The 27,890-nt window shown below is 34.7% G+C and overlaps 1 protein-coding gene across 1 annotated transcript in view; it reads left to right on the forward strand.

Moving 5' to 3' along the window:
* The window catches only part of Slc44a1 (solute carrier family 44 member 1), a 105,885-nt gene that overhangs the window by 50,076 nt on the left and 27,919 nt on the right, over positions 1 to 27,890 (forward strand). The window contains exons 5-12 of the mRNA XM_010619701.2: positions 458 to 551; positions 7,651 to 7,820; positions 9,737 to 9,826; positions 13,505 to 13,644; positions 20,855 to 21,041; positions 22,063 to 22,228; positions 22,951 to 23,107; positions 24,702 to 24,785. Coding sequence (XP_010618003.1) covers positions 458 to 551; positions 7,651 to 7,820; positions 9,737 to 9,826; positions 13,505 to 13,644; positions 20,855 to 21,041; positions 22,063 to 22,228; positions 22,951 to 23,107; positions 24,702 to 24,785 — 1,088 coding nt within the window. The remainder of the gene's footprint in view (positions 1 to 457; positions 552 to 7,650; positions 7,821 to 9,736; positions 9,827 to 13,504; positions 13,645 to 20,854; positions 21,042 to 22,062; positions 22,229 to 22,950; positions 23,108 to 24,701; positions 24,786 to 27,890) is intronic.

Below are 27,890 nucleotides of genomic sequence, written 5' to 3' on the forward strand. Positions count from 1 at the left end.
TTTTTTTTTTTTTTTTTTTTTTTTGGTACCAGGGATTGAACTTGGGACCTTGTACTTGTGAGGCAGGTGGCAGCACCACTGAGCTAAATCCTGGCCCTTTATTTCCTCCAAATAGTTAAGCCTAATAGTACCTGCCTTATAGAGTTACAGTAAATGACGTATATATGTGTCATCTTGTATAAAACTTGACATATGGCAGACACTCAGTAAAGTACTTTTAGTACTTTGTGTTATTATCTTTAACATTAAAATTTGTACATTATCAGTAATTTCTAAAAAGAATCAGTTTTAAGTGATTTAGGACTTATGATGATGTAGATCAAACCAGATTCTTATTAATTCTATGTTTGACAGTTATATATGTTGATATTAACATATTAACAAATTAAAGTGAACCAGTACGAGAATTTGTCCCGACTCTGTTCTGTCAGCTAACATGAAGTTTTTCTTTCTACAGGCTCAGCACTATGTAGCTACAACCTAAAGCCTTCTGAATATACTGTATCTCTTAAATCTTCTGATCTGTGCCCCAAACTACCAGTTCCAGCGAGGTAAATTTTATTGCTAAGCTGTTAACTTGTAACTTCTGTTTTCATAGGTAAATTTTACACTGCACATACTATACTGAGAAAATAGTCAATGATGCCTATCACTCAGGTCCAGTACTTATATAGTAAAATTTAAAAAGTAAGAATAGATAGGACAATAAATATATATTTTTACCTTTTAAAAGCATACACAGGCAATTTTTCTTGTTCTAACATTTTTTTAAAATTTTAAGGGCTTGCTTTTATTTGTTTTTATTTCCATGCCATTATATTTAAGTATACAAAACTGCCAAATCATTATCAAACCTTCAACAAACTTATAAACCAAGTCTTAAAAAAAAAAACCAAGTCTCATGGCCCCAAAGATTCGTTGAAGTCAATCCTAGTGATATCAGAATTATTTTTTAATTTACTATGTATATTTAAAAAGTATAGCAGTGATTATTCTTCATAGGTTGTTTCAGATTATATCCTTTAGGCACATTGTTTGTATTAGACTGTTATCTAACATCTTACTCAACATTTCTTATTAAATGCTTACGGAGTACAGTGGATATAAAGATGAAACAAATCTTTGGATCACATAGTAATTATAAGTCAAGCAAATTTTAAAATTACAGGTTTTAAGCATTTTATAATATATCCTCAGAGTTATGTATGTGTATGTTTGGGTGGGTGTGTGTGCAGCACATATCCACATGTGGGAATATGTCTGATCTTTTGGGTTTTTTTTTTTTTTTTTTTTTCTGAGACGGCGTCTCATTATTGTAGCCCAGGCTAGCTTCGAACTTGCAGTTCTTTTGCCTCAGCCTCCCAACTGCTGGGATTATAGGCCTGCACCACTATTCCTGGCTCACCGTGTTTCTTTGTTTTTTACTCATAGTGCTAGGGACCAAACCTGTGCCCTCATGCATGCTAGGCAAGTGCTTTATTGCTGAGTGCCTTATCCCCAGCCCGGCAGTATGTCTGATCTTGAGAACCTCTGTATTTATTGCTAACTATATGACATAAAGAAACTTCTGGAGAAAAACTGACTCTTAAGTCAATACATTGTATCTCAATAAGTAATAATGACCTGCTGAGTAAAAATTTTTGAGATATGAAAACACAAAGGTCTACTTTCTGTAGGATTACTTATGGCTATAATTCATGCTTTTAGTGGAATTTGAAATTTTCTGTTGGAAATTAGAAAAAGGATATATAAGTTAAATTGATTTCTAGCTCTTTTAGTCTTGTCAAGTTGCTATTTAAAATTGAAATTTAAAAGCCTTTAGGCATAAAAGTAAAGAGACTATTTTAAAAGATACTCACTAAGAGAGAGACCTAAAAATTACGGCCATAAATCCACAAGTAAGGAGATCTCATTCATGATAAGTAAGATTCTTAAGGAGGTTGTAACAGTCAAGCAAAGGAGGTCCTTTCAATAGTCATTGAAGAATATTGATAGAAAAATAAGAAAAGTTCTACACATATATCTGCCCATCTGCTAAGTCTGTTTGAAATAAACACTTTGAGTATAGAATCATTCTCTCAAGGGCAGAACACATGAAAGGATAAACAGAAAGCTTGAGTTGGAGAATGAGGTTGTTCTGTTCCTGTATAGTTATAGGTGAGACTGGATTAGGGAAGGTGGCTTGGCTCATACTTCCTCCCTCTGGCCTTTGACTACACCATGTAGAGCACTGCTTGTTTCTGCTCCTCTTGGGTATAGTGGTCCTGGCTATACACACACCTCTCACAGAATCCAAAGGACGTTTACTAGAAGACAAAGCATAGTATTAAGGTTGCATTATAGATGGACAGACTACATTTAACAAGGTCTTCATCTGTCTCACTTATATGAAATGAAATACTAAACCTATACTATCTGAAAAGTGACTATACACCATGTTTATATTGTGCTTAAAGCTTCTTAGGTTTTCCTTGTTTTACCTCCCAATAGAAGTAGCCTTATCGCTTGTCTGAACTAAGCTTATTCAGAAGTAAACAGTTAATAACAGGAAGGTAAATTTGAACCTTATAAGTAAGTATTTAGCAAACAAAATGAAAGGATATGAGAACAAGAATAATTTTGTTTTAATTAAAAAAACTTGGGTATCACCCTCTTCCACATATAGATATCAAGTCTCCAAAGATGACTAAGAGCTGAACCATATCCTTACCTGGACTCATAGTCTAGTAGATTCCTGTTAACTTTTTTTTTTAAAAGATGATTTAAAAAAAAAAAAAGGCACCAGGCCTTTGTGATGCAAACAAGTGGCCCTCAGTATCTTTTACATCTCTTTTGCTATGCTAAGAGCATCGACAGAGTACTTTGAGCCCAGATAATTCTGGGACTGAATTCCAAATCACCACTTTTTTGGTCAGTTTAAAGGAATCTCTCAACCTCTTTAAATCAAGTTTCCTCGTGTAAAATGGGAATATTCATACTTTCTCTCATCGAACTGTTTTAAGACTTAGATAATAGGTGTTATATATCCATTATTGTGCAGGGAATCTTGTGTAGGAAGTATCATTTCTCTAAGCTTGTAAAGCTGTTCCTTTGCCCCAGCCTTCCTGGGTACCCAGAGATCTGCAGCTAAAGGCTGTACCTATTGTAGAGAAAGCAATTATGAACTAATTTGCAATAAAATACTAATGACACATAACAGCCAAATGGTTACTCTTTCTAAGAATTTTAAAAGCAAATGCCTAGAAAGAACAATATTTTATGCAAATTCATGTGTCTCTTGGTAAAATGCCAAGTGTGGTAGCAATATTGAGAATAGCTAGCTGTATGTTTACAGGCTATTATGTATAGCTAGAGAAAACAGCACCAGATTACATAATAAATTTATACCATTCACTATTTATTTGGGTACCTCTGGATAATAACAAAGTTACTAGATGCTGGGGAGTTAATAATAGGATAGGGAAGTAAGAAGTGAATAACCAAGAAAAAAAAGTTAAATATTCCAATGTTTTAAATGGAAGAGTCTCAAATCATCATTGTGTGCCAGGCAGCAGGCTAAGTTTCTTAATGTATTATCTCATTTAACCTCAGAAAATTGGTACAGATATTGCCCCTGATTTGTAAATGAGGAAATGGAAAATGAGAGGATAAGTGATCTAGGGCTACACAACTAATCATTTTTGAATCCAGGATCTTATAGAGTCTGTACCACGGTTAGTGGGATGTTTTGTTTTTGAGTACGGGAGTGAATGAAAGAGAAAAATGGCATGAGATAAAATGCATGAAAACCACTCTGTATTTTCATTAGGTCTCACCTTCTTGACTTACTTGTTCCCTTCCTTTTGTATGGTATAAAGATCTTGTTAGAGACCTTAATTGGTATTCTTTCATAAATAAACTTTTCGCTGTGGAAGTCATGTGTAGTTGTTTATTTTTAACCCAAAATTCTAAAATAATTTTATTAAATGTAGGCTTCTGCCTTCTCTTATGAAGGCATATGGACAAGAGATCTTAGGCACCATTTGTTATACTTTAGGGAGCTCATTAACTGTGATAATCTGGACTTCAAGGCAAATGGACAGTGTGTTTGCCAAGGTAAGATACAATTTGCCTACCAACGGTAGAGATTTTTAAAAATCCTTAAAAGACATTATAAATTCATTTTGTTCTTGTTGACTGTTTCAGTAATATGAAACATCATCAGTTCCTAATGGGACTTCATTGACTTCTTAAAGATTCACTGTTCTGTGGGCTTTGAAAGATAGAAAGATTTACTATAAATAGAATACCTGTCTCATAATTAAGAAGCACAGAATGTTTTATTTAGGTTAGATACTAAAATAGAAATGATCTCATAATAGGTTATCATTTTCTCAGAAGTGTACAAAATCAACTAATTCATTTTAAATTCATTATATCAGATGGTATTTAAATGATAAAACATAAGACAAATCATTTCAGGGCCATATTGTTTAGTTTTTACAAATCAGAAAATAATTCAAGGGGCTAGGAATCTACTCAGTGGTAGGATACATACACAAAGTCCTGAGTTCATTTACCAGCGTACACACACAAAAAGAAAAAAAAGAAAAGAATAAGAACAAAACCAAAATAGTTCATGTATCAAAAAATATGGCTGGTAGAGTTTTTATTTGGGGAGTTGAGAAAAAGAATGACAGACAAGGGAATCTAATGATTTTTTTTTTTTACTTTAAAGCTTAGTGTTTAATTTTATTTTTTAATAATATATATGAATATTATCTCTTATTTGCCTTCTATATTTTTGGTTAGTATTAAGAGGAGATTTTAACTATGAGCTAGACAATGCAGTTAATCAACTTGTGCTAATTTTATACATTTAAATTTAGAGCTGTCAGGTTTTTTAAAGTGACATAGGTTAAACTATACGATAAAAGATTATTGTTATTTTGCCCCAGTTTTTTTGAAGGATACTTATAAAAAGTATTCTTTACAGTTGGGCAAATGTTTATATTTATCTTGAAAGGATAAGGTCAGAGCAGATATTACTCAGTGTTTCCTCCTAGATAAAAATGAAGGATTAGATTGTGCCTCTTCCTCTTAGGATCTCCCTACCCAGGAAGCCACTTATGAGGGGATCTGGGTCACCTCCTCATGGATTTCCAGCTTGCCAGGGGCTTAGGTTTATCCTTTTATGTTTGCTACTGGTTATAAATTCTGCTTTCTGTACAATTAGACTAAAGTTTTCACTGTGTTTCTTTGGCAAAACAAATTAAACAAATATAAGGTTTAAAATAAAAGGTTAGAATTTTGAGAATATCATTCTTCCCTTGTCTAATCCACTACACTCATCCTAAGTTAGAAAAGCAGAGAACGCTGAATATACTGGTTATGCTGTTCCTAAATAATCTAGAGTTGCTAATTTATGGGCATGCTCTATGATGATGATGGTGGTGGTGGTGGTGGTGGAGGTGTAGTGGAGGTGTTAATTTAAAAGAGGCTTACAAAGTAGTACTTATTCTTGTGCTTTAATAACAGATGAACAAATTGAGAAAGCAAGACAGAGCAACATACAGCTATGAAATGTTAGGAAAATTTAAATTTTTATGGTTATTGAATAGGAAAAAGGAAGCAAGGGAGCAAGAATAAGAAAATTAGTGGGTACTGTAAACAAGAAAAGAACAGCAGTATCCTTCAGGTGGAAACATTTTATATTCAAGGTTAGAGGTAAGTGAGTTTAAGCAGCGGCTACTTCAGAGATGACAGGGTAACATATACAGAGGATGAGGATACATATTATTATGGAGCAGAGAGGATTTTAGTTTGGAAGATAGCCACACTGTAGTTTAAAATATGTCCTTGAAAGCATTATTTTGGCAGAAACAACATCAGAAAAGAAAGTTGTAAGAAGGAACAAAATTGTCCATTCAGTCACTTCTGTTCTAAATCAGCTTTCCTTCACTTGAAATAGTTAATCCTTTTTTATTATTGTAATATTTTTAGCTAAATAAATTTCACTTAAGTGTTATATAATTTAATTTTTTACACTATTAAATAATTTTTCATCAAAAACAGTCATTCTCATTCTTTTAATTCAAACCTTGCTCAGAATGCTTTGGCTTCCTGTAATTTCTAAAAATTCAGCATTAAGTTTCACTATTACTATTTTGGAGGTATGTATAAATACACACTGAGGGACACAAGAGATTTTTTAAAATGAATTATTTGTATCATATTGTTAAATCATTTTTTGATACATCCCACTGAGGCATAACTGAGGTAAGCTACATCTTTAAAATTATTTTGTTTCATGAATTATAACAGCGTGGAAGTTGTTGCTTATTCTTACAACCATTGGTGCTCATTCATTATCGTTTAAGGAAAATTGATGCATAGTTTACTTATTTGAAAAGAAGTGTTTTTTGAGAAAGGAAACAAAGTGTTTTGCTTTATGTTATACATAATTGTTTGCTGATGTTAGAAACTTAGGAATTTGGTACCCAACCATGCAATTTATCCACTAATTAGACCAAAATGTAGTGCCAACTAAGACTAAGAACACACGACATTCCAATAAAAAATGTTACACCTGTCACTGATAGTTCTTTGAACAATTCTGGAAACGCAGGATTCATGTTAATGATGGCTAGATTTTAACTTAATTCACATGTTAAGTATTTGTGCATGGATAAACATAGGGACTCTTAGAATCCTGGCATCATAACTAAAGGCATATTCATAGTCCTTTGTTTCAGATTCTGTTATTGATTTGATATGTATTATCCTCTCAGAAGTTTGAGTTAAACCATGTTTTTATTACAAACCAGATTTATGTCGGAGGTCACACATGCCTGTGTTCCTTCACAAGACAAAACTGGACTAAATTTAAATGATTAAGTATTTAGTTATTTCCCCCCATTTTTGGACACATATGTATAAAAGGAAAAGAAAATAGTCCAGAATCTCATGACCCTAATAAGCCAGATTTCTTTACTCTTTAAATTTTCTTTTGTTGCCATTCGTATATATCTAATTGTTATGCAGAGATGCCGGCATCATATTCCTATATTAAAAGCATTTCCCTGTATTAGTATTCATAGTTACTTTTAAGTAGCTGTATATTATACTTACGTTGTTGGCATGACTTTGTTTATATGAGAGGTAATAAACTTGGGCCCTTAATACCTTTATTGATCTCAAGTTTTGTACGCTGTTTTTTAAAGGAAATAGTGTGTTAATGGCAGCATATTTCAAATGTTTTTTCCTTTTAAATTGCTTATGATACAAATTCATTTTCAGTTCAGTGAAGTATATGTTTGTAAATTTTGTCATCTGCCCTTTGACTGGTAGAGGAGTTGAAGTGTTTGATTTTGCTTCTGGTGGTTCTGTGTATGTATATGTATGTGTGCATTTCTTTGCAGAAGGGGAGGGTAATGTCTTCTGTTGGAACATGCACTCCACCCTCTTTTAATAAGGCTTGTGGTAAGATTTGCATCACTACTCATGACAGTCATCTTCATAGCATTAAGCACACAGCTCTTAGCTCCCATAATGATGTGTGGAGGGTGGAGTGTATTGCAGCCATATTCACCTTTCATTTGTGTGTTTGATGTGGCATTTATATTAAGTAGGAGTAATTTTTTTTCTGATTTTTTTTTCTTGTGTCACCAGTGCACCTATTCCATTCTTCCATCGCTGTGCTCCTGTGAACATTTCCTGCTATGCCAAGTTTGCAGAGGCCCTGATCACCTTTGTCAGTGACAATAGTGTCTTACACAGGCTGATTAGTGGAGTAATGACCAGCAAAGAAATTATATTGGGACTTTGCTTGTTATCACTAGGTAATTGTTTTTCTCGTTATTAGCTATTGCATAGTACTGCAGTAAAAGACTGTTCTGTCTTTTAGCCAAAATATGAGTACAACTGGGGATACTTGTAAAATGTTTAACTTCCCATAGCCAAAATAATTGTTTCAGATTATATACAGTAAAAAATATGTACGTAAAGGTATGCATATACATACCTAAAACTCATTTCCCTTTCTTCTTTCAGTGGAGAAAACTGGTGTTTTCCCATACTTTGGTTACTAAGTCTATGACTACCTTTAATATGACAGCAGGAGGCATCTTTTAATGAGTCAGCACTTCTGTTTCTAGTTATAATTCTAAAAGGTGTATTTACTTATGAAAGAAAAGAGGCCACATATTCTCTCATATATTTCTAAGCACGTGTGTATCTGATACATTACTTTTGAAGTATATAATTTTATTTTCATTTTTGCAATTCATAGTATCACTGTAGTGATACTGGAGTGCTGCAAAAATTCAGAAATCTCCACTTATTAGCCATTGAGTTTCCTAGTCAATAAATAATATGATCAAGTAAAAATTTTATTTTCAAGATGAAAAATTCCTGTGTCACTTTAGAACTAGATGAGGGGTATTAGAACTTATCGGCTTTCTTAGTTATGAGAAGTAAAGTGGTAGGAACCAAACAATTATTTCATTTTATAAGTAAAATTAGTATTTATGCCTGTTAACAGCAATTAGTCACTGAAAACATACAAGCAATACTTCCGTCTTTCCTGTCATTAGAGAGTATTTTCTTTTTGCTCATGTAGTACTTGACTCAATTGAAAATCTAATTCTTTGATATTTAAAGGGCTTTCATCTATTTTACATTCTTGTACATTTATTGCAAAAGTGAGTACCATAGTAATGTTCCTCCTAGAACAGATCTAACCATTTATTTGGTTTTGCAAATGATCCAAAGAAACTTAACTTTATATAAAATTACTTGGTTTCTGAAATAAATGAACATTTTAACCAGACATAATGTCTGAACCTTAAAAACAATGATTTTAATAAGATAATTATGTTGTGAAGCCATTGGAATTTCATTTTTTATTAAAACTATCCTCTTGAGGCTTGAGACTATAATGTGAACCTTAGTATACTTGCTCATTTGCTTGTGGAATGGGCCTTTAGATCAATAAAGATTCATAAATTATCTCAGAAATAAAGTTCCCATTCAAGGATTAAATGCTCCCTTTTTTTGAGAATTTTATTCGTGATTTTAGCACACTGGGATTAGAACAGGTAAAGAAGCTGACTAATAAACTCAAAATAAGCTTTGCTTATTTTTGAGGAAGAGCTTTTTGATCATTTAAGTAATAAGCTTAGAGGAATTTTGACCTCAGTAGGCTTCAGGATATTATAGGGTCAGATCCTTCCTTAGAGTTAATCTTTAAAATGCCAGATAAAAATAAAATGCCATCTAGTTTGTAGACTGATAGTCAGAGTAAGATGGCCCATTTATGAAACACATGCATTACTCAAAGCAGTGTAACACTAATTTAACTTATATCAATCTACATATGACAATTTATCACCAACATGACACATCATTCCCTACAATATGTGTGCTGGCATGTGTGTTTGCATGTCTTATGTCTTTCCCGTGGTGAATCCACAACAGTCTTGTGCTGTTTTTGAGTCACCATTTGCATTTGCATGTGTTCTTTTCTATAATTTATAAACCTACACAATTAGTTGCCTTTGTTTTTTGAGTGATCTATTTAAGTCGTACAAGTAGCAAAATCAAAATACAAGAACAGCCAGTTTAATTTCCTACTAATTTGTGGTTATGAACTAGTTAAGAGCAACAAATTACATATTTCACTGTTCATGAACAACAATTCAAAGGATTTCTCTTATGTTTTCAATAATATTCTACATGTTCTCTGTCTTTCCTGCAGTTCTATCCATGATTTTGATGGTGATAATCAGGTATATATCAAGAATACTTGTGTGGATCTTAACAATTCTGGTCATATTGGGTTCACTTGGTAAGCTATTTGTTTATTTTCATGGCACTAATTCCATGGTAGCAAATAGAAATACAAAGAAGAAAATAATTTTTTATTTCCATATGCTATATCTTCTCCATAAAGAGTATTTTAAGAATTTTATAATTATATTCTCTGTCCTTATTTCACCCACTGTTAGCATTTGAAGTCCAGACCTTTTTACTATGCATATGTATGTGATTATATATTATTCAGTTAAATCTTTAGCTTGAATATGTAATTCATTTAATAATGAAATCTGTCTCCATTTACATTTATATCCTTATTGATGTTTGGTTTTGCTATTTTATGTTTTCCTGAAATGTATGCTTTCTTATTTTGTTTTCTCTATCTTTGCTATATATACTTTTTTCTGATTATCTTCACCCTTAGGTAGTATGCATAATATTTTTACATCTACACTTGGTAACATACATTTTCAGAATATACTTTTTAGACTTATATGATAATAAAAGGCTAAAATGGCATATATTGCGTTATCCCTTACTTTTTAAAACTTAGCATAAACTTTTATTTCTTTTATCCCTACTCTCTTCTGCTTACACCGCTTTTTAGCCTTGTTAAATAACCTGAGCTTGCCGGGCATGGTGGCACACGCCTGTAATCCCAACTCTCGGGAGGCTGAGGTAGGAGGATCTCTGTGAGTTTGAAACCAGCCTGGGCTATATAGTGAGTTCCAGGTTAGTCTCAACTACATAGTGAGACCCTGTCTCAAAAAACAAAACAAAACAAAAAACAAAAAAATAACCTGAGCGTTTATAGTTAGATTATTTTTAAAGTTGAAACACTCTTCCTGCATACTTTATCTTTTTAAAAATTTGTTACAAAACAAAACAAAAAAATAACCTGAGCGTTTATAGTTAGATTATTTTTAAAGTTGAAACACTCTTCCTGCATACTTTATCTTTTTAAAAATTTGTTTACCTTTATCTTGAAACGTTTCAAAATTTTATTGGCATTTGGTTTTAAGTTTTTCTGGGCTGGTTGTAATAAAAACTGTTGGTCCTTTTCCCATCAACCTTCATTTTTGAATTCTTAATTTTGGTTCTTTTTTTTTTTGGTACTGGGAATTAAACTCAGGACCTTGCATTTGCCAGACAGGCATGGGCACCACTGAGCTAAATCCCTGGCTTTGGTTCTTTATATTGACTAGGATTGAAATAATTTATTGATGAAGGACTTCTGGGTTATGTATTGTCTCAATTCTTGTTTATCTCAGTTTGTCTTTACCTTCATATACAAATTTTGAAATCACTGGGTATAAAATTCATGTACAGTGTATTCTCTTGGGTCTGAACTTTCAGAAGAATCCAGGATCAAAATGAGTGTAACTTTTGTTCATTTACCCCTAATTTGTTTGATCTACCTCCAATTTTTTTTTTTCTGTGTATGGTGCTGAGAGTCAAACCCAGCTCCCAGAGCCTCACCTATGTTCTTCACCACTGAACTACATGCCCAACCCTCTGAATTTCTTTTTTTTTTTTTTGGAACCGGAGATCAAACTTGGGACTTTAGACTTGCAAGGCAAGTGGTGGAGTGACATGGAGCTAAATCCCAGACCCAGCCCTGTGATTTTTCGTAAAGACTTTTAATTTGAAGATTTTTGTCTAATTATGTATCTTAAATTATTGTTGATCTTTTGAGGAGGTTTCTTTTTCAACTTTGATTTTTTTTTCTTTTTTTGAATATTTAGTGGTTTTTGTTAAGGTCATTGTTTATTCTTCAGCTTTATATAATAGTCCTCTTTCAGTTATCTTTCTTTTTACTTGAGCGTACAACCTTAGTATCCAAGTCTACGTTTAGATAGATAGTTATTACAGTAAATCTAGGATTCAATCATAACTCTGCTGCTTACTACATATGTGACATTAGGCATGTTACTCAATTTCCTAAATTTCAATTTTGTCATTTGTAGAGGTACTAATAACCACTCACTAGTGTTGTGATTAAATTAAGTCACAACTTGAAGGATTAGAACATTTCTTAGCACAATTAAAGGTTCAACAAATAGAATCTACTGTGACTGTTCCAAAAAACATATTATCTCATTCTGTTTTCCTTGAACTTCAGCTTTTCTCATAACTTTTTATTCTGGTTTATTGAAAACATATTGTCTTCCATTCTAAAAAATATATCCCCCCCAAAAAAAAATATATCCCCAGTTTCAGGAACCATTTTCTTGTACTTGGAAGATTTCAAAATGGAAGAAGACTTTTTAAGAGACTATTGATTGCTTTGGTTTCTTTACTCATCTTCAGCAAAAGAAAAATTCATGGTTGTGTTTTGCCAGCAGATGTATATAAAAGTTCCCTTTGACCTATTCATTGCATCAGTACAGGTGAAGGATAAGTTGATGTGCATAGATACTAGCCGAGTTCTTGGGGGCATTTTTTTTTTTCCTTTTTCCTTTTCCCGTGTGCATAGTAGGCAAGTCCTTTTTACTGAGCTACACTCCCGGCCCATTGACATTTGTCTTGCCACTGCATATGCCACTCTACTCTGAATTTCTCTTCCTCTTATAGGATGATGTGATTCCCAGCCATCCCTCTACTCACATCTGCTACCATTTTTACTCTTGCTTACTGCTGTGGCCAAGTGGTGTCCTTTTTCTCAAGCTAGGCATGGTCCAACCTTAGCATCCTAGAACTTTGCTCAGAATACTTTTTCCTTAGTTTCATAGATTGCTTTCTCTTTCTTGTAGTCTTCTAATTCTCTTGCTTAAGCATCATCTTCCCAACAAGGCTTTGTTTACCAGTGTGTAAAACTGCAGTGCTTTCCAGGCACAAGCACTATCCCTCCAACCAGATTTTTTTCCTTACATTTCATATTTTTACTTGTCTCCTTTTTTATTTGTTCATTTATTTGCTTTTTTCCTCATTACTCTGTAACCTCTACAAGTAGTGCAAGTGATCTTAGATTTTGTAGAAATGCAAAATGACAATCAGTCCCAATTTATCAATCCCAATGATAAATGTAACTATATTGTTTGCTTTAAATGTACGAATAAACTTAACAGGGAAAAAAAAAGAAATTCAAAATGTTTGCTGAATGAGTGACTGTAACTCTGTTTTCTTATGTTGAGGTAGGTTTGCCTTCTTCAGTCTAGTTCTCAAACTCTCCAAAACTATATTAAAAATTAAAATGCTTACCCCTCACTCCCACTGCTATCAGATTTTCTGTTTTTGTTCCCTACCTTTAGGGGCACTCCTCTTTTTATCTTAATTTTTTTTATTGTACAGATATGTAATCAATTGCATGATTGTGTCAGTGCTAGGCACTGGAGTTACCAGTTACTCTCAGAGGAATCTGACGAGATTGGGTGCATTCAGGGTCATATGGCCGTAGACTCTCCCAGAGGTATCTGTTGTTACTTGCTCTCTCAGATGCATGAAGTCAATACTAAATTCCTTTGGAGGAAGTTTATTTGATACACTGAAAAATTTGTAAGTGCTTAATGTAAAAGATGATAATAATATAATTGGCACGCTCCTTACACTGGCAAAAGGTTACAGCTACCAGCTAAATGGATTATCACTGCATAAGTTCCATATTGATGTGTATGAAAGACCAAGAAAATTGAGGATTTTGTGTTACATATTTTCTTATGCCAATCATTACAAAAGCAATTATGTTTTGTTTTGTTTTGTTTTTCTCCAGGTGGCACGGGTGTACTATGGTGGCTGTATGCAAAGCAAAGAAGGTCACCAAAAGAAAAAGTTCTTCCTGAACAGCTTCAGATAGCTGAAGACAGTCTCCGGGCTCTCCTCATCTATGCCATTTCAGCTACCGTGTTCACAGTGAGTACAGGCTCAGGTGTACCATTATTTAGTTCTGTGTTTTTATTTGCAGGAAATCATTAGTGGGGCAGAAACTTATCTCTAGCTTTTACATGTCTAATCTTCATCTCCATTAGATAAAATCTCTGTAGCACAATATACAAAACACTGATTGACAAATGCCCTTTGATACAAGATTGTGTTCCACCCTGTCTGCTAGTTGAGAGATTTTCACCTAAAATACTAGTATTAGGAGTTTCGTTTGCGACATCGCCCGGGCTTGGACCCAGAACCCTCTCTGCTGTGCAGCCGCCCGATCTACGGGCCTCCTCTGGAGCTACGCTTCTTCCAGCCCACGCCTCTGATTGGCTCTGACCCAGCTCCAGGAGGGTAGTGCCCCACCACCACCCCGGCTCTCAAATCCCCTGATTGAGCATTCCTTGGACACACTGTACAGGGGCATGGGGGGCTATAAAGGGTGGTGAATGATCCTATTATATTCCTGATTGTATCGATTGGGATAAAAGATAGGGATTGATTTGATGAGTTGTTTTCTCAGCTATAAAAATGAGAATGCCTAAAAGTCATTAGGGAATCAAAGGCTGGGACACAATGATATCAGGAAGATTTAATGACCCAGAGATTGAATCAAGGGCAACCCAACAGCAAAAATAAAGATGAGAAAACACTTAAGCAAGCCACAAAGACAGACTTCCAGTCCACCAATGGCAAACAGTAGGGCAAAGGAGGATGAAAAATCAGATAGTGAACCTTCAGGATACTCAGAACTCACAGTACAGGAAGTAAAAAAACTGATCAATCAAGCTCTAGAAAAATTTAAAACAGAAATTATTTCCCAGATAACCATGGAGATGGTGAGCAAAATGAAAGGCATGTTTCAAGACTCCAGAACAGAAACTGACAAAAAAATAGATGAGCTTAGAAACATAATAGAGGCCATGAAGGCCCAGAATAAGAAAGAAATGGAAACAATGAACTCCCAACATAGGAAAGAAATGGAATCCATTAAACAGATTCAAACGGATATCCAGGAGATTAAAAACTCTATTGAAAGCATACAAAGCAGAATTATATGCGAAGATAGAATTTCAGATATAGAAGATAGGATCGCAGACAGTGACCGTGAAAAGAGAGGTCTATTAAAAACAGTAAGGGAGCATGACAAATTGATCCAACAACTCCAAGATGATGCAAAGAAGAATAACATAAGACTGATAGAAATCCATGAAGTACCAGGAGAAAATGCAAATGACTTAAAAAAGCTGTTCACAGAATTAATGACAGAAAACTTCCCAAACAGGGGAAGAATTAGACATACAGATAAGCGAGGCATATAGGACAGCAACTAGCCACTATCAAAAAAAAAATCTACACCTAGACATTTAATAATCAAGATGCCAGAAACTCAACGGAAGAACAAAATACTACAAGCAGTAAGAGAAAAGAAACAAATCACATGCAAAGGGAAGCCCATCAGAATCATAGCAGACATTTCAACACAAGCCCTCAAGTCAAGGAGAGCCTGGAGTGAGGTCTTTCAAGTCCTAAAAGAAAACATCCTACAACCAAGACTGATGTATCCTGCAAAACTCTCTTTCAAAATGAATGGAGAAATAAGATACTTCCATGACAAAGAACGCTTGTGAAACTTCATGAATACTAAACCAGCACTACTAAGAATGTTAAACAATATCCTAGAAAAAGACAACGAAGATCACAACAACAGGAGACCCAACAGAGCAAATCAAATAGCCAGGGCAAGAAACTAAAAGGAGAGGACAAAAAATAAAGAGAGTTAACAAAAGGACAATAATGTGACAATAATAAGTCAGTACATATCAGTTATAACTATCATTGTCAATGGCCTCAATTCACCAATCAAGAGAAATAGATTGGCAGAATGGATTAAGAAGCAAAATCCAACAATATGTTATATACAAGAAACACACCTAGTGCAAAAAGAAGCCCATAGACTGGAAGTGAAATGATGGAAAACAATTCTCCACGCGACAGGAGCCCAGAAAAAAGCAAGGGTAGCAATCCTATTCGCAGACGAAGCAAATTTCAAACCAAAACTGATTAAGAGAGACAAGGCTACTACATCCTTGTAAATGGAACAATTCGAGACAAAGAGATGACAATCATAAACATACATGCACCAAATACAAATGCCCCCAACTATATAAAACAAATATTAAGTAACATGAAAAACCAAATAACCACTAATACAATAGTTGTGGAGTATCTAAACACATCACTATCACAAATAGACAGATTATCTAGGCAAAAAATCAACAATGAAATACTAGAACTGAACCAAGCTTTTGAACTCATGGACTTATTAGATGTCTATAGAGTGTTTCCTACAAAATTAGAATATACATTCTTTTCAGCTGCACATGGGTCATTCTCCAAGATAGATCACATACTATCTCACAAAACAGGTTTGAATAAATGCAAAAGAATTGAAGTTATTCCCTGTATACTATCAGATCACAGTGCAATAAAATTGGAGATCAATAGCATAAGAAACCGTAGGAACTTCACAAACACATGGAAATTGAACAACACTCTCCTGAACAATCAATGGATCACAGAGGAAATCAAAGAAGAAATCAGACAGTTTTTACAAATAAACGAAAATGCCAATACAACATACAGGAATCTATGGGACACAATAAAAGCAGTTCTATGTGGAAAATTCATAGCGCTGAATGCCCACATTAGGAAAACAGAGCAAGCTCAAATAAACAACCTAACGATGACTCTTAGACTCCTAGAAAAACAAGACCAAGAAAAACCCAAAGCTCGAACAAGAGAGGAAATTACAAAGATTAGAGCAGGGACTGGGGATTTAGCTCAGTGGTTCTGCCTCCTGCCTTGTAAGCGCAAGGACCCGAGTTCAATCCAGGGTACCAAAAAAAAAAAAAAAAAAAAAAAAAAAAAAAATTAGAGCAGAAATCAATGCAAAGGAAACTAAGAAAACGATACAAAAAATAAATGAAACAAAGAGTTGGTTTTTTGAAAGACTAAATAAAATTGATAAACCCTTAGCAAACCATATCAAAAAAAGGAAAGAAACGGCTCAGATTCATGCAATCAGGAATGAAAAAGGCAAAGTCGCAACAGATCCCACAGAAATCCAGAGGATCATTAATACATACTATGAGAACCTGTACTCTAATAAAATGGAAAACACAGAAGAAATGGACAGATTTCTAGATACTTATGAATTACCAAAATTGAATGAAGAAGATAAAAACATTTTAAACACCCCAATTACAATCAGTGAAATTTAAAATGTAATTAAAAACTTACCAAAAATGACAAGCCCAGGAACTGATGGATTCACTGCTGAATTTTACAAGACATTTAGAGAAGATCTACTGCCATTACTTTTCAGACTTTTCAATGAAATTGAAAGAGAAGCAATACTTCCAAATTCATTCCTGGAAGCAAATATCACTTTGATTCCCAAACCTGGGAAAGATGTAACTAAAAAAGAGAACTACAGGCCAATCTCCTTAATGAATATAGAAACAAAAATCCTCAATAAGATACTAGCAAACTGAATACAGTGGATCATCAAGAAGATCATACATCCTGACCAAGTTGGATTTATTCCAGGGATGCAAGGATGGTTTGACATATGTAAATCAATAAATGTAATACACTATATTAACAAAGTCAAGGACAAGAACCACATGATCCTCTCAATCCATGCCGAAAAAGCATTTGAAAAAATTCAACACCCATTCATGATAAAAACTCTGCAAAAAATTGGAATAGATGGTGTATATCTCAACTTAATAAAGGCTATCTATGAAAATCCAACAGCCAACATCATATTAAATGGCCAAAAATTGAAAACCTTCACATTAAAATCAGGAACAAGACAAGGATGCCCACTATCACCACTCCTCTTCGATATAGTTCTGGAAACATTAGCCATAGAAATTAGACAAGAGAAAGAAATTAAAGCAATAAAGATAGGAAAGGAAGAAGTTGAACTGTCATTATTTGCTGATGATATGATACTCTACATTGAAGACCCAAAAAACTCCACCAAAAGACTTCTTGACTTAATTGACACTTTTGGCAGAATAGCTGGATACAAGGTCAACACCCAAACTCACTGTTTGTACACAAACTCACTGAACGAGAAATTAGGGAAACAAATCCTTTCACAATAGCACCCAAAAAAATTAAGTATCTGGGAATCTAACAAAAGAAGCAAAAGACCTTTACACTGAAAACTGCAGCACTGTGAAAAAAGAGATCGAGGAGGATATAAGAAAATGGAAAGATGTCCCCTATTCCTGGGTAGGAAGAATCAACATAGTGAAAATGGCCATACTACCAAAACTGCTATACAGATTCATTGCAATCCCAATTGAAATCCCAACACTATACTTCACAGAACTAGAAAGAAGAATCCAGAAATTCATCTGGAACCATAAGAGACCTAGAACAGCAAAAGCCATCCTAGGCAACAGACACATGGCAGAGGGAATAACATTCCCAATTTGAAACTATACTACAAAGCCACTGTGATAAAAACAGCATGGTACTGGCAAAGAAACAGACCTGAGGATCAGTGGAACAGATTGGAAGACACAAAAACAACTCCAGCTGCACTCAGCTACCTCATCTTTGACAAAGGAGCTGATAGTCCCCACTGGAGGAAAGATAGCCTCTTTATTAAATGGTTTTGGAAAACTGGAACTCAACCTGCCAAAGATTAAAACTAGACCCTTCTCTGTCACCATGCACTAAATTAAAGTCCAAGTGGATTAAAGATCTAAATATAAAAACAAAAACACTAAACTTGCTGGAAGATAAGTTAGGCAGAATTTTAGAAGACATTTGCTTAGGAAAAGACCTTATGAACAAATCCTCAGTAGCATGGGAACTAACAGAAGGAATCAACAACTGGGATCTCATCTTATTAAAAAGCTTCTGCACTGCAAAAGAAACCATCAACAGAACTAAGAGACAGCCTACAATGTGGGAAAAACTTTTTACCAGCTGCTCCTCAGACAAAGGACTATTATCTAGAATATATAAAGAACTCAAAACAGTCAGCCCCCCCAAATATAAAGACCCCATTCAAAAATGGGCATCTGAAATGAACAGACATTTCTCAGACAAAGAAGTCAAAGCAGCAAGTAAATATATGAAAAAATGTTCCACATCACTGATCATTCGAGAGATGCAGATGAAAACAACACTGAGATTTCACCTCACCCCACAAAGAATGGCTGCTATCAAGAAATCACACAATAACAAATGTTGGCGTGATTGTGGGGAGAAAGGAATGCTTCTCCATTTTTGGTGGGAGTGCAGACTGGTGCAACCACTATGGAAGTCAATATGGAGATTCCTCAAAGAACTAGGATTAGAGGTTCCATTTGACCCAGCCATCCCTCTGTTGGGTATCTTTCCAAAAGAATTAAAAGAATCATACCACAGTGATATATGCGTACCCATGCTTATAGTGGCACAGTTTGTAATAGCTAAAACTTAGAAATAGCCCATTTGCCCATCCGTTGGAAACTGGATAAAGAAGATGTGGTTTTTCTATAAAATGGAATACTACTCAGCCATAAAGAATGAGAAAGTAGATTCATTCATAGGTAAATGGGTACATATTGAGGATATACTTCTAAGTGAAATAAATGTCACACATGTGCAAATAACGAATAGTTTCTCTGGTGCGAAAAACTAAAATAGTACTCAAGATCCTAACGGGACAATTAGCAATGTGAAATAGGAAGAAAAGGACCAAAGGTGTAGGGACAGTGAGAAGGATAGGGAAAGGGGAAGAAGGGAAAAGGAAAAAAATATGAGAAAATGTAAAAATGGAATTAAAGTGTTTGAAGGTGGGGAGGCGAGGAGGGGGTGAAGGGAGTGTGGGGACAAGGGGAAAAAATGAGAACCAAGACCTGGCATGTAAAGGTACAAGATCCCAGTCATGAATGTAACTGTACTGTCTACCTAGAATGTACCAATAAATTCAATTTAATTAAAAATAAATAAATATTAGTAGTATTTACAAAGAAGATCATATTTGCTCTTATTACAAAAAATAGTGAATTACTTTTTCAGAAACAATTCTCCTTAAAATACGTTGAAATTTTTATATCATTCCATTTACTTATTCACTGGTTATTTTCCCATTTTATTCCACTTACCTTTTAACATTGTGTACTCCATAAAAGTATAGGTGAAGTTCGTTGCTTCGTTGTTCTATAGTGAAATTACTAACATTTAGTTAAATAATCTATGTTCATCTTCAATTGTACCTATTATTTCCTCTCTGAAGAAAAACAAAAATCAGTCCATTTCTACAAGCAATCCCAAACTGTTTTTGAGCATCCAAAACAAACAAACAAAAAATAAAGCCACTTTAAAAGTATTGGTGCCAAAAACTATTTGTTAGTTATACTTTTAAGTGCAATTCTCTGTGCTCAATGCTGGGTGTATTGTGGGATAGAAAGGAGGCAAAGAATGATTCTTCTGTGGAACCCACTTTTAATGAGTTCTTGTTCCAGTGAGGGAGATGAGACACAAATAAATAGCTTCTGTGCTTTTGGGGTGATGGCATTTGGTCCTCTCACCCTTTTCAGAGCGACAGGTATGTGTCTGTTCTAATGAAGGCGCTTATCCTGACACATAACACATTTTAATTGGTAATAAGTAACGAAGGGAAATGATGGGGAATTCTAGGGTTTAATAAATTGAGAAATTATTTTGTTTGTCTTTAAAGAATACCTAGAACGATAATATAATTGAAAATGATAAATACTGTAAAAGAGGTAGAGATTAAAATTACTGTGTTATTGGGATTCTGAGACTGATACTTCCAATTTTGAGGTCTTATTTATATTTTGTGACCTATAAAACCATTCACTATCCAATTACCAGAGATTAGGTATGTAGGAAAATCTGAGAAAACTTTAGTCCTTTTTAATGGTTGTCTATGGATGTTACCATGAAAGGAAAAAGGTTTTTTTTGTGTGCACCCATTTCCTTATTAAGTAAACTAGACCACAACTGTGAGATCAAAATACAGAAAGATTAAAAACACCAAGGGTGAAGATATGTTAGTTTTGACACATACTAAACAAGTGACAGAGGCAACATAGTGTTCTCCTGTTTATTGATTAAAACAGTAACTTTGACCCTTTCCTCCATTCTCTCCTTTCAGGTTATCTTGTTCCTGATAATGCTGGTTATGCGCAAACGTGTTGCTCTCACAATAGCCCTGTTCCATGTGGCCGGCAAGGTCTTCATTCACCTGCCACTGTTAGTCTTCCAACCATTTTGGACCTTCTTTGCTCTTGTCTTGTTTTGGGCCTACTGGATCATGACACTTCTTTTTCTTGGCACTACCGGTAAGCAGATATGTTGCTTATTTATCTTAGTGCTGTATCTAATTTGCACTCAAATATTTTAACATATCGGAGAAGGCTTGGAGATTTAACTTACCTCCTTGCCTAGGATGCATGAGGCTCTGGGTTTGACCCCTAGACTGCCCAAAATCAATTGTTCAATCAGTCAATCTTCACATGTTTCTTGACAAAGGTCCAAAACCTATCAGATCTAGCCGTGGTACTAGCTATTCAGTAACCTACACCCTGTTCAAAATTTTTACATCATGCTAGTAATGTGGGTCTAGGCCAGATAAGGGCTGAAATTATATCATAATTTTGATATGGTCACAGATGTGAAGTGAGTTTTGTCATGACACAGACGTTTGGATCCATTCTAAAATGAACTAACAAATGTATTGTCTCTCCAGAGTTGCTTCAAAACTCAGTATGGCCAAGGATGTTTGTGTCCTTGGGATTTTCTAGTTTGGATATAACCTACATCTAGCTACGACCCCTGCAGATAACATAGTTCATAGAGTCTCCAACTTGCTGGTGGCCATGCTCAATATTAAAGATTAAGCCAAAATGAAATTAATTGAGGAGTACTAGGATATTCAGCTTATATGCAACTTTTTTCTCCATTAAGCACACACTCACCAAATGAATATAATGTTAATTTCTGTCCTTGCAGTTTATTAAGATCTATAATTACTGAATGAATAATAGCTCTAAAAATATTGAAATGTTTCAGAATTTTGTCTAAATAACTAATAATGTAATAAAAACTATATCCAAATAGAGCAACTTTTAAAAGCTTTAAATGGTGCTTTTGAGGAAACCAAAATGCATAATTGTGTAATGTTTAGTTTCACAACTTTAAAAAAAATATTTGTACCTTAATGAAATAGCATTAATGGTGTGAAATTTGTGGTTTGCGAACAGAGATCTGTTGTTGAAGATTGAATTAGCCTCATGTTTAACAGTTACATTTCTTTGTTTGTACTTCATGTGCTGCTTTTTTCCTTCCTTGATGTTTTCCTAGGCAGTGCTGTTAAGAATGATGAAGGCTTTGTGGAGTTTAGAATTTCTGGTCCTTTACAGTATATGTGGTTGTACCATGTGGTTGGCCTAATTTGGATCAGTGAATTTATTCTAGCATGTCAGCAGATGACTGTGGCCGGAGCTGTAGTAACATACTACTTCACTAGGTGAGAGTTTGTACTTTTCAGAAAATTCAGTGAATGGGGCTGAGGTTGGTAAGAGTTTCATTTCTTTAAAATTATAGTTGTAAATGAACATAATAAAATATTACAGTTGATAATTCTGGGAAGTAGGAAAGTGGGAGGTTGTTATTCTCTATACTTTTCGTAATTGTCTCAGATTTTTTCAGAACAGCAGGTTATGATGTAACTTCAAGTTGTATTTAACAGAAAACTAAATCTTGTAGTAGTACCTGTGTATTTTTGCTTTGTAAAAACATCCATTAAAAGACAAGTCTTTTTAATTCATTTGGATCAGAAGAAGTGTTGTGACTCTTTGCTAACTTTAGAGCTGAATATTAAAGCTGTAGACTACCTAGTTTTCTGTTATAATGAGGTGCCAGTTCTAGATTAAATGTCTTTTAAATTCTGTTCTCAGATTACATAGTTAACTCCTTAGGTACTCCTTGATGTGAGCTTTCAAAACAGTCCTAATTAATTTAAAGTAATAGAGCATAAACACCCTATGAAACTACCTTAGAGAAATGAGACATTAATTTTGTGTAGTACATCTGCAACATATTAGTTGTATATTACATTGCTATTTTGTCATAAAACTAGAATAAGATTAATAAACTGACTTTTCACTGAATTGGACTCTAAAACATAATTCTGTATCCATTCTAGTTTATGCTTTATTTTAATTATGTTTTTGATCATTTTAAAAATAGGGATAAAAGGAATTTGCCATTTACACCCATTTTGGCATCAGTGAATCGCCTTATTCGTTATCACCTTGGTACTGTGGCAAAAGGATCTTTTATTATCACGTTAGTAAAAATTCCACGAATGATCCTTATGTACATTCACAGTCAGCTCAAAGGAAAGGTAAGGGAAAAATGCTTTTTCTGGACTCTATATGGGTATATTCCAGACCTCAGTTCTTCATGTAGCAAAGTGCCCGGTGATGTTAAATGCAAAGTTGTGGGTGTCTTCTCCACAGTCATAAGAAGAAAACCTAGAATGCAGTCCTTCCTTGTGACCTCCCACTCACACACTCCATATGCTCTGCCAGAATTCATCTAATCACTGGTCACCCAAGAGTACTCTTTGTTTCTCTCAAATTGACTCACACATTGAGATTAATCAGCTTTATGTCACTGTGACAAAATAACTGAGAAAAACAAAGAAGGAATGTTTTATACTGGCTCACAGTGTCAAAGATGTCACTTCATTGCTTTTAGGCCTGTGCTGAGGCAGAAACATCATGGCAAAAGAGTAGGGCAGTAGGAAGCTACTTGTCTCATGGCAGCCAGGAAGCAAACAGAGTGAGAGTCAGAGATAAGATATAGTTCATAAAGTTACACCCCTTGACCCGCTTCCTTCACTAGGCCTGACCTCCTAATACCTGTTCAGCTGTGTACTAACTCATCAATGGGTTAATCCTTCACTTGGCAACCCAGCCTTCAATGCAATCATCTTTTGGGGGAACATTCTAGACCCCAACCATAACACACCTCTTCCTCTTAGAACTTCTTCCATATTCTTCTTTAAATGTTTTTTATTGACACATAATAATTGTGCAATAATAAAATCAGAATATTTCACATTACCACACCTCATATATTTATCATTTTGTGGTAAGAACTTTCAAATTCCTCTCCTTTAGCTACTTTGAAAATATCTACTACGGTATCGTTAACCATAGTGTCCCTCCTGTGTAACAGAACACCAGAACTTAGTCCTTTTGTCCAACAGTAATTTTATACCCACTAAACAACTGTGCTAGAAGAAAATAAGAGAAGAGCCCTGTGACAGTAGCCTAGACAAAGATTTTTTAGATAAGGCCGCAAAAGTACAGGCAATAAGGGGCAGAAAGGGATTACATCAAACTGAAAAGCTTCAATACAGCAAAAGAAGTAATCGAGATTGAAGAGACAGCCTATAAAAAGAGAGAAAATATTTACAAACTATGCCTCTGACAAGGGGTTAATACCGAGAATACATAAGGATTTTCCCTATCCTTGACTGTGAAAATAATATGCATTTCAGTATAGGTTAGCTGAAATGCTATAGTGTAGCTCAGAAAGTCAAGTTTTCTAGAAATATTTCCTGATTCCTTCCATCTGCCAAGCAACATTATCTTTCTCTGTTCGCCACTCTTAACAGTTAGTGTTTGTACTATATTCTGATTCTAACCTTTTTTTGTGTTTAGTATTTTTGTCTTGTACTAAATTATATTTTCCTTGCTGGTTTTATATACCTCACCATATTTTATATGCAATAGGTACTGAATGATGACTCAAACTGCTTAAAGATAATTCAGCCATTATGTTTTAAGAAAGGAAAGGGTGGGGGTGGAAGTTTTAATGCATAAGTTGTGACTTCTTACATTTTTATTTATTTTTTAAACATTTGAATTATTCCATGTGATGGTTTGACTTTCTGGTTTTTATTTATTTCACTTTTATCCCCCATCCAGGAAAATGCTTGTGCACGATGTGTGCTGAAATCATGTATTTGTTGCCTTTGGTGTCTTGAAAAGTGCCTCAATTACTTAAATCAGGTAAAATGTTTTAAAATTAAATCTTTCACTTTCAAAGATAGTTTTCTTATCTGTTAAGATAAAAGAAGTGGATTTAATTGAAAAATGCTGTTTTTCTTGTGGAATTGTACATTGTACCTTGAACAAGCATGTCTATTTTGATTGTATTCTTATTTTTTGAACTAAAACATGTTTTTTCAAGGCTCATTAATCTAATTCTAGTACATGAATAGACAACACTAAGAGTCATCTTTCTCAAAGGCATTTATCTCTTCATTCACATTCTTTTATTTTTATTTTCCCTAAAAATCTTACTACTCTAGCTGTTGTTCTTGAATTATTATAAGTGTTTTTTGCTTGTTTGTTTTTTGGTACTGGGGATCAAACTTGGATCCTTGTGCTTGGAAAGCAGGTGGCGGAACCACTCAGCTAAATCCCCGGCCCTATTATAAATGTTGTTTAAAAGCTTTAGTTTAATGTAAAGCTGTTGTCACACTTGTTTCTTTTTTGCAGTTATTTACTATCATTCAAAACCCTCTGTGCTGGTACTCCCAACCTCCAACTGCTACGCACTATGATCCTGGCTTAAAAATTATCAAAGGAAGTGATATTTTAAAACTTTTATTAGTACATGTTTGTAGTACATAATGATTATATGCATCATGGGGAAGTTAGTATGTGTACATAACACATCTTAATTCTTTTTATATCCCCTTCCTTTCTACTCCTTCCCTGTTCTCTCCAAAGAAATGCTATTTCTAGTCGACTGGAGGAATGGATACTTAAAGATAGTAATTTTGTTTGTTTTTTGTACCGAGAATCGAACTCAGGTCCTTGCATTTGCACGGCAGGCAGTGGCACTACTGACCTAAATCACTGGTCCTTTAGATAACAATTTTTAAAGGTATAGATTGGGTCTATGTCATTGTTTATTCAAGCATGTAGGACTTGCTATGGAGCATTCTACTTATTTTTCTTTTTTTCTTTCTTTTCTTTTAATTTTTTTTAATGTTTTGTTTTGCTACTTTTCCATTCCCTGAAAACCATTCTAATGTATTAATGCCCTCATCTAACAGGCCAAAGACAAAATTGACTTTCTCACCATTTACCTCTAAGTGATTGACTTTCTCTTTGCTAACCTTTAAGCTCTGTACGTTTATTCTCTCCAAGAGAGTCAAAAGATGACAGTCCTTTTTTTGGCCATGGTCTTGAGTATGCCTGAACTTGACTGTATTGGGGTCTGTGGCTAATACAAGAGAGTAGGTATAATGTTTCAGTAGAAAAATACATTCTTAGGGCGGGAGATTTAGCTCAGTAGCACCACACCTGCTGCAAATTCAGGGTCCTGAGTTCAATCCATGGTACTGGAAAAAAAAAAAGAGAGAGAGAGAGAGAAAGAAGGAAGGAAAGAAAGATTCTAGCTAGTCATAATATTCTCTGTGGATGTACAAGAGAATGTCATTTTAAAATAATTAGTAACACCAGTCAGGTATGGTATTACATGCATGTAATTCCTGCTACTTGAGAGGCTGAAGCAAGAGGATTATAAGTTTGAGACTAACCTGGGCAACTTCATGAGACCTGTCTAAAATAAAAAATAAAATGAGTTGGGGGTGCAGCACATTGGTAGAGCGCTTGCTTAGCATGTATGACACCCTGATTCAATCCCATTGCTGTTACCAGTCACTTAAGTACAAATGCTTATGTTGTTTGCTCACCATTGACCAAACTAAAGGGAACCATTAATTTTTGGTGAAAAGGAAAAAAGACTTTATTCAAAGCTAGTTCCAAGGACATGAAGGGGCCTCATTTGCCTCAAATCATCATCTCACCTGGTTCAGGTATGCAAGTGTCTTTTCTATAGTAAGGAACAAAGATGTAAACGTACAAATGAAACAGTGGACATCTCCAGGCTTGCCTTATGCTTCCATCCATCTTCAGTCTTCTTCCTTTCCTGAGGGAAGGAAATGGCCTAGTCCTCCTGGGCCTGGCTTCTGAATATTCTGCCCATTCACTGGGACCAAGGCGGGGAAGGGATGGCATTTAGGCTCTAGGTCTGTGGAAGTTTGGAAAAGCCATTTGTCTCTAAAGGAAAAATTCTACACTTTTATAATTCTGTTTTGCTGTACCAATTACAGCTCCTCTCCCAATCACTGTCCACACAATTTTAAAATTTGTATTATTTAAAATTTGGCCTAGTGCTAAGTCATCCTGATACAGAAAATTTTTTTTTATTTAAATTGAATTTATTGGTACATTCTAGGTAGACAGTACAGTTACATTCATGACTGGGATCTTGTACCTTTACATGCCAGGTCTTGGTTCTCATTTTTTCCCCTTGTCTCCGCCCTCCCTTCACCCCCTCCCTCCCTCCCCACCTTCATACACTTTAATTCCAGTTTTACATTTTCTCATATTTTTTTCCTTTTCCCTCGTTCCCCTTTCCCTATCCTTCTCACTGTCCCTACACCTTTGGTCCTTTTCTTCCTATTTCACATTGCTAATTGTCCCGTTAGGATCTTGAGCACTATTTTAGTTTTTCACACCAGAGAAACTATTCGGTACTTGCATATGTGTGACTTATTTATTTCACTTAGGAGTATATCCTCAAAATGTACCCATTTACCTATGAATGAATCTACTTTCTTATTCTTTATGGCTGAGTAGTATTCCATTTTATAGAAAAACTACATCTTCCTTCTGGTGTGAATAATCTGCAATAATACAGAAGATTCTAATAAGATTACTGACATTTAGAAATGGGAAGAAAGGAGCTAAAGGTGTAGGGAAGGTGGGATGGGTAGGGGAAGGCTAATAAGGGAAAAGAAAAAAATGTGAGATAATGAAAAGATGGAAATAAAGTATTTGTAGATGGGGAGGGGAGGAGGGGGTGAAGGGAGGGCAGGGACAAGGGGAAAAAATGAGAACCAAGACTTGTCATGTAGAGGTACAAGATCCCAACAATGAATGTAACTGTAACTGTACTGTATCCCTAAAATGTACCAATAAACTCAATTAAAGCTGGAAAAAAAAACCCACATCTTCTTTATCCAGTTTCCAACTGATGGCAAATGGGCTGTTTCCAAGTTTTAGCTATTACAAACTGTGCCGCTATAAACATGGGTA

This window comes from Fukomys damarensis, unplaced genomic scaffold (assembly GCF_012274545.1).
Source record: "Fukomys damarensis isolate Sample0158 unplaced genomic scaffold, DMR_v1.0_HiC HiC_scaffold_36, whole genome shotgun sequence".
In the NCBI taxonomy this organism is placed as follows: Eukaryota; Metazoa; Chordata; class Mammalia; order Rodentia; family Bathyergidae; genus Fukomys; species Fukomys damarensis.